This window comes from Oenanthe melanoleuca, chromosome 2, assembly GCF_029582105.1.
Source record: "Oenanthe melanoleuca isolate GR-GAL-2019-014 chromosome 2, OMel1.0, whole genome shotgun sequence".
In the NCBI taxonomy this organism is placed as follows: domain Eukaryota; kingdom Metazoa; phylum Chordata; class Aves; order Passeriformes; family Muscicapidae; genus Oenanthe; species Oenanthe melanoleuca.
In genome coordinates this window covers 28,484,135-28,500,437 of record NC_079335.1, presented here as the reverse complement: position 1 = coordinate 28,500,437, position 16,303 = coordinate 28,484,135, and the positions used below count along the sequence as shown (strand labels likewise).

At 39.2% G+C, this 16,303-nt stretch overlaps 1 protein-coding gene across 1 annotated transcript in view; it reads right to left on the bottom strand.

Moving 5' to 3' along the window:
• Positions 1–16,303, bottom strand: part of ZNF704 (zinc finger protein 704) — a 99,833-nt gene that overhangs the window by 38,597 nt on the left and 44,933 nt on the right. The window contains exon 3 of the mRNA XM_056483007.1: positions 5–108. Coding sequence (XP_056338982.1) covers positions 5–108 — 104 coding nt within the window. The remainder of the gene's footprint in view (positions 1–4; positions 109–16,303) is intronic.

The window sequence follows — 16,303 nt, the reverse complement described above, 5'->3', positions numbered from 1 at the left end:
TTACCATTGGGTCGGACAGGAGGGCTGCGGACCAAAGGGCTGGTGGATAAACTGGTGAGTACCATGGCTGCTGTTACTTTATCCATGTCCAGTTCTTCTGAAGATTTCCTGAAACACAGTGAGTGGGAGGCAGGAAACATATCAACAAAAATTTAGCTTTTTTGAGTGTGGTTTTTATTTATTTTTTTTTAATACCAGCCCAAATCCTAAGCCAGCACAGCACAGTAACAAAAGCAAGCTGCTGCACAGAGTTCTCCAAGCACTGGTCTTCTGGCAACCTGAGCATATAATGAGGTTTCTATAAGCAAACTAACTCAGTGTAAATAGGAAAAGAAGTGGAAAAAGAGAATACATCTTTGTATAAAATTTTCAGGATTACTGTGACTCTCTATAAATTCGACTTTTTTCCTTCTTTATTTTTCAGAAGGCTGTTTTACAGGTGTGATTGGTGCCTGATGGCACAGGGGCCCATTGCTGCCTCAGCCTGGTCTTGCTGGGAACATGTGTAATTCAGAGGAGAGGACATGGAGAAGGGGTAATACGGGAAAGGAAGAGAAGATTTAGACAAAGGCAAATGCCACCAGGAATCAGGATTCAGTGATCCATTACTCAAGGAGTCATGGGGGTTTTTTTAGGCCATGAAGAAATTTTTTTATTGTCTGTAAAAATGATATTCTGTTATTTTAACCCAAGAGTAACTCTCTCACAATGTAAAATTTCTGAGAAGTCAATGCACCAAAATAAAACCACCAAACCCACTACATTTAGCAGACTTTTGCTTTCCATTCTTGTGGGTTTCCTTGTGGGTGGAATCAAAGCAGACAATTTTTTGAAAATGTATGCTTTCAAACATATGACTGATCATCCAAAATCATCTCAATTCATAGAGATCAAGTTAATTTCATTCTTACAAAAGGACACTCCCCAGCCCCCACCCCTGACATCCCCCTGATCTGCATATTCTGCTTTCTGGTCTTTGGATATATCTCCGTGCCTTGCCAGGAGCTCTAATGAACAAATCAGGTTGAGTCTAATTTAAAGCCCAATAAAAGAAGTGGTCAGCTACCTGCTGTTTCCCATCAACTGTTGGTCAGAAAGTCACCAAGAGGAACAGGATGTGCTGGGTGCACTCCCTTTTCTGGAATCCTATCTCACCCATCAGGTGGAAGGTTCATTAACTGAAAACTATACTACAGTCAAAGGCTCTTGGTATTTTAGTGAGCAAACCTTGAACTTGCCCATGAAATGGTTCACAGCTGCTTTCTGGCTGATGCAAGGACCCACACAGATGCTGATGAACACTTTCCCACACCACACAACAGCTTAACTCTCACAACTGTCTTTTGCAACACATCAGTGTCTGGAACTGAAACGCTGATGATGGTTCCTGCTGCATTCTGATTATATCTGAAATCCTTCTTTCCTCCAGCCAAGGCTTCTGCAAAAAGCACAGCAGCCATATGGTCATCATCAAGTACTGGAAAGGTCTTGGATATCTGCTATAATCAGCTGAATCCTGAATCTGTCACCCATTAGCTCCTTGTGCCTCCAGAGGAGCGTTTCACTCAGAATGCCAAATTCCTCTGGGCTCAGAAGACCCTTCCTCAGGCTTGACATGGAGATGCTAGACTTTCTCAAGACCAACACTGCCAGATGATTTTCCAATTACCTAATATCCCAGTATGAAAATCTAGTTTCTGAGAAGGCTTCACCTACTCTGTAGCCCACTCCTGCCAGACTACACCAGCTGTCCTTGTGACTATCCAGCTGTGAATAAACCATTACTATCTGCATTTCTGCAACATATGAGGACAAAATGAGCAAAAGGCCCTGATAAGATGGAGAAGCTGATCACTAGTGTTTGCAAACAGCCTTCCAACAACCAGCCTTCTTCTGTGTGTGTGTGGCAACACAACTAACATGCTCCCATCCAGTCCTCTGCAGAATTGCAAATTCACACTACAGCAGTTGTTGCAAGTGTTTGCTAATTTGGTGTCAAGATGTCAGAGCACAGACCCAGAGCTAATCCCAAAGTTTCCCCAAGAAGCTACTTCTAGTTCTGATTTTTTTCTCCCCTCTACAATGATAAGCACTGCTGTTCTGAAAATCTAACCTTTCCTCCAAATAATTTTACAATGTCCCAAAATTGTCAGTTGTGCCTAAGGTCAAAGTTTTCAAAAGCAGGCAAAGAACAGGAACAGACATGAGAATCCTTGCCATTTCTAGCCATGCTAAACCACACTCTTGAAATTACTGGAATCCTTTTTTCTTCCTGATCCAATTAAACAGGCTAACAGCCCAAATAAAACAAACTTTGGACTTTTTCTCTGCCCATTTTGAATGACGGTCATTTTTACTATTTGCTGCTCCTCAACTGCATCTAGCAAACATGAATGCTCTGCTCATACTTCCCAGACATAAGAATTTTACCAGCTACAAGTGCTGGCTTATGTGACTCTGTTCCATTTTTACAGTTTGGCTCATAAATGTAAACACACATATTTCATATATCACTCAGCCAGTACTACAGCAGCAGCCTTTGAGATACAGGCAAGGCATAAAACTGAAGACAGCAACCACTTAAGCCATCTGCACTTAGTCAGCATCACATGTGAGTTAATGCCTTAAGACTGACTGCCCCGGTACTTTCCAGCTTTCTCTGCTGGAAAGCTGAACCTGCACACAGCTGTTCAACACTATTTGGACTCAGAGGGGAGAATAACTTGTTTGTTACGCATCAATTGTTCCCAAAAAATTTATCCCACCGTTGCTAAGGCGATTTTCTGTGGACTGAAATCATAAGCCCTCATGTTACTGTTATTAGGTGTAATGAAATTTAAATCAGTTGCAAGAACATCTACTACATCAACTATGAAGATTTCTTCTTTTCTCTAAACTCACATCCCAGTCTCCAAATACCATCTCCCAACTTCTGGATGGATGTATTTGTGTCAGCCTAGTCTGCATATGAGAACCAAGCAGTTTTGGATCCTTTCTTTCCAAGTGTTTGTAAATCCAAAGACATGGAATAGCCAGCCAGCCTGGCAATTAAAAGTGTCATTTTCTTTAACAGTCAAGGCCCATCAGACTTGGTTACTACACTTACTTCTGATCAATCATGTCCTTGATTTTGATAATGAATTTATTGCTTTTAGATAATAATTTATCAATGTTAACCAACCATCACAGTTTCCTTAGTCAAAGCTCTCTAGAAGGAAAGGCTGGGTTTAAGCTCAAAAAAAACAAAGAGAAAAAGAGGGTCCAAGACAAGTCCAAGGCTATACAAGTGTTCCAAATCAATGCAACAACCAATCTCCTACTTCTTCTGCCAGCTCCTGGCCACTATTACCTTCAAACTCTCTAGTAAGTATTCCCATCTATATGACAGTTCTATTTTTATTCTTTTTCTTAGGACTTGCTCTCAAATCTTTAGAAATAGAAATTTTATTCTACTTTTTAAGTCTTTAGATTACTCTTTTATTACTTGACTGGCTTGGAAAGACTGCATTTTAAGTCAGTACTTTACCCAAGCATATTTTAAGAGTACTGGAGAATATTCTTAGAACAGAGAAAGTGGCAGTGGTAGCAGGTGTTTTCGATAAAATTGACCTTATTGAAGTTCCCTGACCCCAGCGCAGGAATGCTGAAAGCCCTGAGGCTCTGGTTCACTGTGCTGCAAGGGCTCTCCCACACTCCAGAGCTGCCCCAGCACAGACTGAGCGTGGGCCAGGCAGTGTTTCCTCACCAGGGCTCCACTCCCATCAAACATGGAGAGGGACAGCAGCACCCTGCAGCTGGCTGGACCAGGCTGCAAGGGGACAGAAACTGCAGCACCAGGAGAAGAGCCCCAGGGAGGGGAAAGGGAATGGCATGTGCAATTACTTCAAGTGGATGTTGGCTACAAAAGTTGGTGGTCACAGAACCAACCTTCTTCTCCAAAATCACATACCCCTGCTTTCCAGCATTGCCGAGCCTGCCTTTCCTTATCCTACTTTATAAACAATAACCACCTGAAGTCTATAGGCCCTAAACACTCAGATTTACTAAAAGGCTTACATTTTCCTTTGTTTTAGCAGAGTCATGTTTCTTACTGCCAACTTCACCAGAGGGACACAATAAAAAAAAAAAGAATTAACTAGGATTGATAAGAAGAGAAGCAGTCAAGCACAAAAATACTATTATTCTGTCTACTGTCCTCCATCCCAAATACAGCTTATGACAGTGGCTCACAAAACACTTGGACCTTTTGTAAGAAGTACCATATAAATGTGTGTACAGATAAGCTATAACTGGGACAAAATAACACTATATTTAAATTGCTCTCTCCCTCCCATACTTACATGTGCTAAATTCTCATAAAGAGACCTCTGAAACCTGAATCTGATCACTTGACTATAGCCACATTACCCTGATAATGTCATAGTGAGCACTGCATCAATACTGATAAACATGTTGTTAGAAGCTTTCAACACAAAAAATATGATTCATCATAAAATGAATCACTGTAATCGGTGTGCTAGTAATAACAGAAGCATTTCTGAAGTAAAAATCCTGAATTATATTTTACAAGTAAAATAAAAATATTTTCATTTTCTTTAATTCATCATTAAAGGCAAAAAAAACCATCCTAACAAAGAACCAGCAAGAAAATCCATGTACATATATCTAAGTACTACAACCACTCTTCCATGATGAGTCAAGATGTACATCATGCTACAAAATATTCTTAGTCCATACAATACCTTGTATTTACCATAATACTTGGTTACCATCTACAACTCAAAATACTGAGAGTACAGATAAATTATCTTACGTCTTGTTCTTGTGTTTGGTTGCTAATTATAGAGATTAAAAATCACTCACTTGCCAAACAGAAAACCAAAAATTACAGAGAGAATGACCCATACAAATAGTCCAAGGTCTTCAGAATTCTTTAGCAAAAACTGTAACTTTCATAATAAAGCAAAAAGCAAAGGGAAATAGCTCCAAATATTGTATTAAATCAGCATAGTACTAGAATGATATATCTCAGAACATTGAGAGTGTTATTAATTGCACGTTTAAAAAGAGAACTGGTGTTTGATATTAAAAAGAGAAATACAATAATAATGCTCTAATTAGAAGTTAGGGATTTCTGCCTTTTCTCATTGTGGTCAAACAAAAAATTAATATTTTCCACACTATATTTGCAGACTAATTCATATTCAGAATGAAGAGCCTTTGTTTCTGCTGTCCTTGTTATACACAAGCAATTTTTTTTTATACTGACAGTGACTAAAATTAATTAAGATAAAAATACAAATGTAGGAACTTTTCTTCTAAAAAAACATATATAACTGAACTTCTCAAGGGTAAAAAGAAAAATACATCAAAGACCATCTCAAAGTTCTCCACCTCCTCCTGGTCAAGCTAATGGATTTTGTGATTGAGTTATTCAAAGGGTCTTTAGAAGTCTGGTGGTGCGTTGGAGCCTGAGAGCACTTGGCAGAGTCCTCAGTAACTAAGACACTTACTTTCTATTTGGACTGTAATGGCTTAAAGACAATAAGAAGTCTCTGCACATCAGTCCTAAGAGATGGGAGACATTCACAGAGTGGTTCTCAGCATCCTGGAGCAGGAAATACAGTTTAACTGAAGAGAAAGTGGTGTGTAACATAGGCAGGTTTCCAAAAGTCTTCTATTTCAACTTGTATCTAGCACTGTTCCACAAAGAATGGGCCTGCTTTTACAAACACATATTTCTCTATTGTCTCCATTTTCACTAAAACCACTAAAACTTGACAGAAGAGAATCCATTCATTTTTACAACCATTCTGTATAAGTAGATATCCAAGAAACTGCAGTATTTGGTTCCAAAGGTTGGCTGATGTACTCTCCCACACACAGGGCTCTCCCTCTGCTGCTCCAGTCACCTCCTCAAACTAGATGGCTTCCCAAGTCAGGTGTATCCCCAGGAGCATCTGGAGCACCCTTTCCCAGTGCCCTCTCCTCCTTGCAGAGGTACAACCCAGTGATGACACCCTGGGGGCCATGGAGGCTACCACTACACCAGGCCTCTCCAGCACAGAGGCAGAGCTGCACCAGCAATTAAAAGGATGTCAAAGGTACTGTGATTTCTGTTGTCTGATGTACACACATCCCATGGACATGCTCTGCTCCTGCTGCCCTCTCTGCAGTCCAGTGGCAGGAATAGCTGCTTTGCCTCCTAAGGCTCCCCAGAAAAGTTTGCTTAAGTTTTGCAGAACAGATGGAAAATGCCTTTTTCATAGAAACCTTTTTATTACTGCTTTTTGAGCAATTTGTCTGACTTCCTGAAAGATAACTAAAATTTCAAACCTATCCATTGATCCTAGGACTGAACTCTAGATCTTGCTATCTGATTTACAAAGTATGGGATACCATGTGCTGGGAGTGGGGAGTGAGAGGATGGGTAGTAAAACACTGCTCTCATTATTGGCTAGTGATAAGATCTTCAGTTTTAAATGCTCTGCATAAATGGGAACAATAAGGCAAGCCAAATTCCACACTGGGAGATAAGCTGCAGTTTACAGGAACAATTTATTCTATATATTGAAAAAAATCGATCCAATGAATAATTTTTACTTTTCAGAACAGCTGCAACCTATCAGGAAGACTTATCTGGTGAAGAGCCCTTGGGGCAATGACTAAAGCTGAAGTAGGAGTACGACAGAAATTGTCTGCTTCAAAACAGAGCAATCAAATAAAGGGTAATCTCTTGGTAGATTATGAGGGTGAAACAAAAATTAAATTAAGAAAGTAATAACAGAACTCTGCAGAGAACAGTTATCCCTTATAGTCATCCACAAATCTTGAGGATTTTGGGGAAGATTTTCTGTTCCATTTTTTCTACTTTAAAGGCCACTTGCTGATGCAACAAATAACTGTCTGCAAACCAAGTCTCAATAGTGCCCTGAAGCAACAGACCAGTTATTCAAAATTTCATCCAAAATGTTCCATCCCTTTTCTGCCTGTGCCTTATGCTACTGCTCTAGCTTGTTCACAGGTACATCCCCACTCACAAATGAGATCACTTTGACAGGATACTGTTTACAGAAAGAAAACTTCACACTTCTGATGCTTTCCTCAGGGAAAGGGGCTGGACCACTTGCTCAATGCAATACAAATTGCCACACTGAACATGAAATGGAACATGAGATGGAAAAGTAGCAAAACAAAAAGTCCATAAATCTTCCTTAATTTTTGAGAAGAATGATTAGCTGAAGATATCCTTAGAGCAGATGCTAGAGGAGCTTTGTCTTTCCCAAAGTAAGAGAAAATGCAAGGTCAAAAATGTCTTGCTTTTCTTTCTTTCCCCCTTACCTATTGCAAGCAGCATGATTCCCACACTGTATGAATGTCCAATATTCCAAAAGTATGTTTTATAACTTTAATGCATATATACAGTCCTAATGCACATACATGGTAATTTGTTTAGCACAACTTGTCCTTAAGAAGCTGCTGTAAGTCAAGCGTAAAATAATATTTAACTTTTTTTCTGCCACACATTAATTTTTTTCCTAATAAATACACTGATGAAACACTTCAAAAAACCTGCAAGTCCTCATTTCACTAAATCAAAGCTCCACGGGCATGTTTTCTGTTGCTACATGTATCTACTAGTGAGCAAGATAGCAAGCACTTTGCTGAAATCAAGTCAGTCCCAAATATGACCCCAGGGTCAGTTTCTCTTTATTGTTAATAGTTACATGTCATTCTTTCTGCACTTTCCAATTATTTGGAAATAATTTTTTTTTTCAAGCAAGAAGCAAAGAGGATTGTAAATAAAAAGCCACTGACTCTGGACAATGCTGGGCAGAGCTGCCAGCACTCCTGAAAGAGATCTGGAAGACTCCAGGCAAGAAACACCTCTGAGAGGATCCTCTGCTTCCTGCCAGAGAGAGATTATATATCCCAAAGAGTGGAACCATTAAGCATTGTTTCTATGGCATGCACAAGCCAAAAGGTCATGGCACTGTAAACTGTCTTCCAGGGGTTTCTTTGCTAGTCAGCCATTCAGGAGACACGTGCTATAGTCCACCTCAGAACTGACTGGATTTCTGTCCTTCTCCCTCCATTAGAAACTGCTTCAGAACAGGGAAGACAGAAAGTTAGCTCATCTTGCCCTCTCCAGTCCCAACTTCCCTTCATCTCCTGTTCTTGGACCAGTTCTGCAGGGCTACACAGACTACAGTACCTGTGATAGCTAATTCCAAACTATTTTGTCCAACTAACATTCATAGAGAGCATCCAGGTACCTCCCAGAGAACCTCTCAGATGGATTATCTTTCCATTTCCCTGATCATCCTACAAGTCTGTGTTCATCTCTTGTTAATAAGAGTACATCCATTATGAGCAAAGCTGCTCCAAATGTTGTTAGCATGGTCGTGCCAACATCTTCTACAAGAACAGTATTATTTATTTCCCTGCTCCTGTTGAAATCTACGATTTGACTCACAGGGACAGCAGAGTAAGGAACAGTAGAACTCCACTGCTGTTTTCTTCACTGCTTGCTTACAACTAATGAAGTTAGAAATACTTGGGGCTAACAGACTTTTTTTTAAACACATGACAAAAATGTTTCCTTCTAAATATAGTAACATACACAACTTACATTTATCTCTATATCCAGAGTAATTACAGGCCAGATTTTAATGCTTTTCCTTTCTTGGTTTTAATTTTCCCAAGAAAGATCATTATTGAGAAAGCAGCACTTCCAGATACTTTTCAGGTGGAGCAGTAGGGTGTATAGTACAAATACCAATAACACATAAACTCTCATACTTTATATGTGGGACTCTGCAGACCACTTGGTCCAGTACTCTGCAGCCAGCATGGACTGTGTCAAAGGAAGATGAAACAGGGACATTCCCACAATTGAGGTATCATCCTATCCCCAATCTACAAATTTCCTTACACTCTGTGACCAGATTAAAAAAGCACAGAAAGAACATTCTAGATATTTTAATACATCTTCTATCAGCTATGGCTCTTCTTTTATCAACTATATTCTTCTTTTCCTCATTTTCTCCCTCCTATGTACATTGATTGTCCTGTCTGGGCTTTAGTCACACTCCAGCTCAGGGAGCAGAGAATCTAGTTACATTATTCAGGAGACAGATACTACCTTGTCACAGGATTGATTTAGTTACTTCTGCGACTGTTCTGCTGTTTTCAAGCTACCAGACATGGAGAGCAGAAGCTCCAAGCTCATCATTACTTTATTTGCTATGATATGACCTCCTATCAATTTCCTTTTTGACATGAGCATATCCAGGAACTTCAGCATTTCTTTACATCAAGCTCCTTCCTGTTTATCAAGCCGTATTTCAGGACATACCGCGATGCTGAGACGTGAAGGAGTTTCAGAATTAACGTCTCAGTCAGTCACAGATCTGACTGATGTACTTTATAGCAACCCAGAGCTCCTCCAAATTACACACGAGAGATACAAAGTGAAGCCCCCAGGCTATTCCAGTGTCAAGAAACTGACTTTGCCAATTTTATGCCATGATGACTCAAGAGACAAGCTGATGTTCTGACAACACACTGGCAATGTGTTGAAGAGCTAAAGAAGGCCTGAGTCCTCCTGTTTTAGGAAAGAGTGTGCTAGATTACAGACTAAAATAGATACCACCACATTAAAAATCCATTGTGTGGTAAGCACCACCATCTTGTACACACTGTATACCACATAAACTTGTTTTGGGTGACACAGTTTATCACTAGGTCTTTCAGATTTTTCAGATAGGTTGCCTTTTTTTTTTTTTTTTTTTTTAATCACACAAATATAGATGAGAGGTTTCTGTTGTTTCCTTAGCACCTGAAATTTCAACTGGATATTTTGAACTGTGAAGTATTGCCACCAGATAATCTTCAGGCCTAACCAAGTGTTTTTAACAAGGTGATCTGACTTTGAAACAATTAGGGCACCACCTCTTCAATGGAACATCTCTTATAAAGAAGAAATACATTAAATCAAACATCCATCTTTCTTCTCGCTTTTTAAACAATTCTTCAAATCTTTCAAAGGTCCAAAACAACTTAATTTCTTCTAAAGGACCCAAATACGACCTTGAAAATACCCATCTCCTCATCCCATGAGTTAAACATTTGCTAAACAGATTAAGAACTAAAGATATGCTAAAAATGATGGATATGAAATCAGACATTACAAAACAACATGAATGGACAGTAAGGAAATGCCACTGAAGCTTCTGGACAGAGTAGGACCTATCAGGCACGAGCCAAAGGTGCCTGTCACTAAACACCCATGTTAAAGCATCACTAGGGTTGCCACTTTCTGTGGCTGAGCAAGCCACAGTCAGAGTGTGGAGAAGTCAGAGCTTTCAAAGAGCACTGTCCCCTGCATGTGCAGTGTACAGCATGTACATGTGGCTGTCAAAGAAATCCCAGGTAGGAATAACTGCACCAAAATTAATGTATGTATGTACAGCAGAGTAATATCAACAGGAAAATGACAAAGCATGGACCACCTAGACTATCTATTTAGACAGCATCCAGTGTTCACTGATCGCAGGTATTAGACTCCATGACCTTACATATATTTCTTCACAATTCAACACCAAGTACTGTACTGAAATGCTCCTCCTAAACAACCCCACTAAAGATGAGTTTAAAATAATCTCATGTAGAAGGCCCCTCCTTAATCTGTAAACAATTAAAATTGTTTCTGTATTTTCTAGCTCAGGATGTTCTAGGGTACAATTTTCTAACTGACAGATGTTTGCAAGAAACCATGGTGGCAGACTAGTCACCATTTTCCATTCATGTAGGATTGTTAAGTGTCCAGCATCCCAAATAATGAGAATTAAAAACCCCAACAGTAACTAGACCTAGAGCTTTGCTTTTAAACTATACCATGGGTACAAGTCCCATTGTGAAAAGAAATGTTTCACACATAGATCTGGTGACAGTGCAGCTGGGAATGAACATTCTTGCTGCAATAGCATGAACTGAAAATGTTTGTCATGGCAGGAAAAACAGTACCATACACCATTACTTTGCATTACACTGCACTAAGGACATCAAGCAAGATGCCACAGTTCACTTAAACTACATGACATTATACTATTTATATCAGACCTTCAGATTTACCTCAAATAAGCATTTCACCTTTTATCCCACCACCACCATTTAAAGTAGACTTATTCACTTATAAACAGTTCTAGCACCCAAAAACAGTACTATGAGTGATGATTCATGACAATTATGGATACACAGTGGTCTCTCTTTAAAGCTACTGAGAAGTCACTTAGTCCCTCATGAAATTTCTAATCTCTGTTTTCTCATCTTTGATTCCCTTCTTTGAGAAAAGTGAAACCATTGCCCTTTTAGAGAGAGATATTAATGAAAAACAAAACCAAAACCAAAACAAAAAAGTAACAAACAAATAAAAGTTTACCACAGAATGGCCTAGGAAGGGACCGTAAAAATCATCTAGTTCCAGTGCCCTTATCATGGGCAGGGACATCTTTCACTAGACCAGGCTGCTCAGAGCTATGTTGGTTATGTTTTTAAAACACATGCAACAATTCTAGTGGAACAAAATGGACCTGAAGTTAGAATCTGTAACTGAGACCCTGTAATAATACCAAATCATCAAAAAATAAAGGTTGCACAGTCAAGCAGAAGGTGGAAAACACACAATTTGAGAGCAGAGGAAGGCTGATATTCAATAACCTGCAATACACAAAATACACAATACACACCTTCCCAAGTGATAGAAGATGCAGAAAAAGCTGGAGGCAGCAACTACCACATATGATTCTACTGGGATAGTAAGAGATTTGGGCAAAACTGGTCTGCAAATCATTGGCTTCCCTGTCATTTATTTCCAAGCAATTTACCTATGATCTGTAATAGCATTATAGGAAATTACCAAAATACATATTTGCATTTAGAGCGAAATAAAGGCAGAGCTTCATAAACAATCTGGAGATGCAAAAATAAACATGGATTAAGAAGTCCTGTGAAACTTTTTTTTTTGATACAGCATTGTAAGTGTACAAGATGGTCAATTTAGATGGAATAAAACTGAAGGAAAGTATCAGGAATATTTATAAGCACTCCTGATCTAAATGTTTTTCCAAGACGCTTTTAACATTAAACATTCATTGTGCTATAAAATAGGTTTGCTTTATGAGTACAGGGCTTTTTGTTGTGTTTTTATTTGCTTTTTAATTACTTGAATGCTTTATATTGAAAAGAATGAAACCACTGACATAATATGTGGTATCTGAAGAATGTATCTGGCTTAACTCTGCTGTTATCTTTAGTGTTCTTGTTCTGAATTCAACCTTTTTTTCATTACAAGAAACTACCAAAACTGTGGCCTGAAGATATCAAAGGGAAATTGAGAATATACCACCCAGCCTCTGGTTTGTACTAGGTTCAGCTTGTTCCCCAGTTTGTTCTGCTAGAGAGAAACACTTCCTTGGTAACATATGTATTTGTGTTAGAAGCTGTTTATAAAACCACAATACAACAACGCTGTACAGACTCAGTTGCTGAATATGTTCTTGTAGTTTTCAAATCAGGTAGCAAAACCTGCTCACCACTGCTTTTTTTCAGTATTATTTTTGTCTAGGAAAACACTGCTCTCACAAATATTACAAGCAATAATTACCATGACACAAAACAGCCAGTTACTTATTGTGGGTCTGGTATTATGTTCATGTCATCCATTCTCAGACTTCCATAAAGTTACTCTGGCTGCTGAGAGAAGTACAACAACAGTCACCAAAAAAATCACACAAAAAATTACCTTCATTAACATCTTTGCCACTTTCCATACTGTATGCAAGCAGTATTCCCTATTAAACTACAGATGCATGTTGTAAAAATCTACCAAAGTCTTACGGAAATGTCCTTGTTACAGCTGATGCTACAAACCTTATTTCTGTTTCCATCTATCAAATACAACACAGACTTTATTGACAAGAAGCCATAGTTTTTCCATTACAGAATTCAATTCTCTTCTCTCAGAAAAAGAAGTAGATACTTTTCACTATTAGCCAACAAAGTACAATATTTTCCATTTGCCCTATTTTTATACAATTTGCAATGGCCTAATGGTCTAGTTTCTTTGTCTTCAGATCACAAATATAGAAGTGGCTAAGCATGTGGAATGTTCCACACCAATGAATTGGAGTATTTATAGTCAGAGAGGCATTGACATTTAAACTTTTAGCTAAAATTATTTAAGGAATTCTCTCTGTACACAACAACAGCACCTCTTTCTTCAGAATAGAGTCTCAGAGGAGCCTGGTATTAGTTTACTCTTAAAATTATACCCACTAGAAACACATGCTTGGAAAGCTGGGAGAACAGCAAATGCAGCCACATCCTACTCTGCACACTGTCAGGCAGACTGTCCACAGTTACCACAAATTCAAACATCCTCACCCTTCATATTAGTCCCTCTGTGATGCTTTGCTCCAGTCTTTCTACACTCCATTTTCTTCCTGACACCAGATTTCCCCTGCCTGTCTTTTCCAACAACCATCAAAGAATTTCAGGGAGGAAAAAAACCTCATGATTTAATGAAAATTCTATGGTTAAGGCAAATAAAGACATTAACAAATAAATAAATCTTTTCATAAAACAGATGAAAATGAGAAGTTTAGCCTGTGAGTAGCTGGCAGTCAGGTTTTGGTGCCTGCTTAACATCTGCTTTCATCAAGTTCTCTCTGCAGTCCTGGAAAACCACAGCCTCCTCCTTGCTCTCTCTGGGGAGCCCCCAGTTAGTGTGTTATCTACTTTGGACAAGAGACACGACCTTCATGGAGAATGAGTTACTTTTTCATGAGTCACTGAAAGCAGCATTCACCTGACAGCAGGTTTTAATACAATACAAACATGAGCACTTCTACAGGGGGATAACATTACTATCCTGTAGATACATTGTATTTTGTGCAAGCTGGAGCACTGCAGCTATACACTTTGCAGAACACTACCGCATTTTGAAAACTTACCAGTTTTACTTAAAGAATAAGCTATCTTGAGAACATCCATCACTTCTGATTGTTTTTCCCCAGAGAAATGAATTTATGCTACCTTCATTGCATATCTCAATACAGATGTAAAAACTGCAATGCAGCTGCAACTCTCCAGTACAGCTGATAGCAGTCCCATCTCTATCACCCTTTGGCTTTTAAAAATAGATAAATCATATTATTTCTCTCTTACTTCCCTTAAACCATCTTTTCTTACACACACACAACCTTGACTGTTCCCCTACCAAGCATAACTCAGCAGGTCACTAATTCCCCTGGCTAGCTTAAGGTAATTTTTGCCTTATTTCATCTCTAGCACAAAGTCTTCACTTGCCATTAAGGAAAAGATGTAGGTAGCAAAGTACTGCTGGATGCCCAGTATGATCTATCCAACTGAAGTCACTATGGAGAAATGACTGACAACTTGCCCAGCAAAGAGCTCCTCCCCTGGGGAATGGGAATTGCTTTCTATCCTTTATGTGACAGGATTTTGCTGTTTGCACTGCAGATCTAAGCAGATGAGGAAATTTAGGCCAGCATCTTTCTTTAGAGCATGCTGGGAATAAGGAAGCCCAAGCGATACCAAGTGTATCTTAGTAGGATGTTTCCTTTTTTCATATACAGATGATGATACTTGTGGCTGCAGCTTCAGTAGTAGGTTCAACTCACCCCTTGGTCTGCATTGTCACTACACTGTCACAAAGATATTGATCTCAGACAGCACACATAGATCATTTCCTAAAATATCTGTATGCTTCAGGCACTACTCCATAGAGACAAAACAATTAAAATTGCTTGACTTGGAACTTTGAGAACCACGGGTCTCACAACCCAGCCAACTAAAACAGATTAAAACCATATTTGTGACAGTTTGGCAAAAAAAAATAAAAAAAAAATAAAAAAAAATTGGCATTTCTGTGCTTCAGGGATGACTGCTAACCATGAAGAAATATACAGCAGAGCCATTGACTACAATGGCTGGACATTTTTACTCATGTTATGATAATGTACATGATCAAAGCGGAGCAAAATGGGAACCAAAAAAAGAGCACATGAGCACAAGAGCACAAAAACTAAAAAAAGTACAATGTTATGACCCAAATTTTTTTGTTGTTGTTGTTCTACATTTCATATTCCATCTTCCTGTGTAGGACCTTATATTTGAATTTTTTTATTCACTGATTACATATAAAATAAGAGAAAGAATCATACACTTGATGTATATTTGCCCTTCACTTTAAAGGAAAATCTTACAAAGATAAGAACTAACTTATAAAGCCCGAAAAAAAACAGTCACGTGTTTGTGTCTGTACATGATCCAGAAATGGATTTCCTAACAAAAGATATTCAGCTATAAACAGCAATATGCAAAGCATGATAAATCACTTTGAAGCAAGCATCTGTAATAACACAGCCTCCAAAGAACATTTCACAAGCAAAAGTATTATTAAAACAATAACACATGCTTTCAGCTGATTTCTCTTGGTCTCAGTTCGCAACCAGGGACTTGTTTTGAAGATGTGAAGATAAACTCAAGGGCAGATCCAGCTTGTGACGGTTTCTGTATGCCTGCTCTCCTGCCTGCCCTCCCCGCTCACTGCTGCGCTGAAGGGATGCTCTGTCACAAGGGATACATCAACCAGCCGACCAGCAAGGCTGTTATGCAACGTGTCCATCTGTGGTTCCTCTGCTGGCATTGACTGCTCGCCTCAGGAAAGCCAAGAGTGTCAGCCTTGCTTTGTAAAGACTCTCCTTATTCTTTAAATAACTCCAGGGATGACGTTTGTGTGACTCCTCGCTGCCATACCTGGCTCATGAAGAGCAGCGCATGGAGTCCTGGCAGTACAACACCAATTGCACTGCCTCTGGGACTGCAGTACTGGGAACTGGGAAAATCCTTTCCAAAGCAGAAACCCAGCAAAATATCCCCAACACTCAACAGAACAGGAGGTGAAAATGCAACTGCTTCATTCCCGAGCATTTTATTTTACCTGACTCTTCATCCAGGCGGACATCTGATGATCAAACGTGTTTCTTGCTGAGCACAGACCCAGCCCAGGAGGAGAAAGAGAAAGCTGCTCCCTCCTGCTCCCACTGGTCTGCCAGTGCCCTAAGCATGCCAGCATGGGAATGTGTAAGACTCCCACTGGTTTGAACTGTTCTGGTTTCTCTATTTATTTAGTGGTGTTTAGATAAACACACTCCTAAGTAACACCTACACTTTAGCCAAAGGTAAATAATTAAAATCAAAGATTTTCAACTGGATA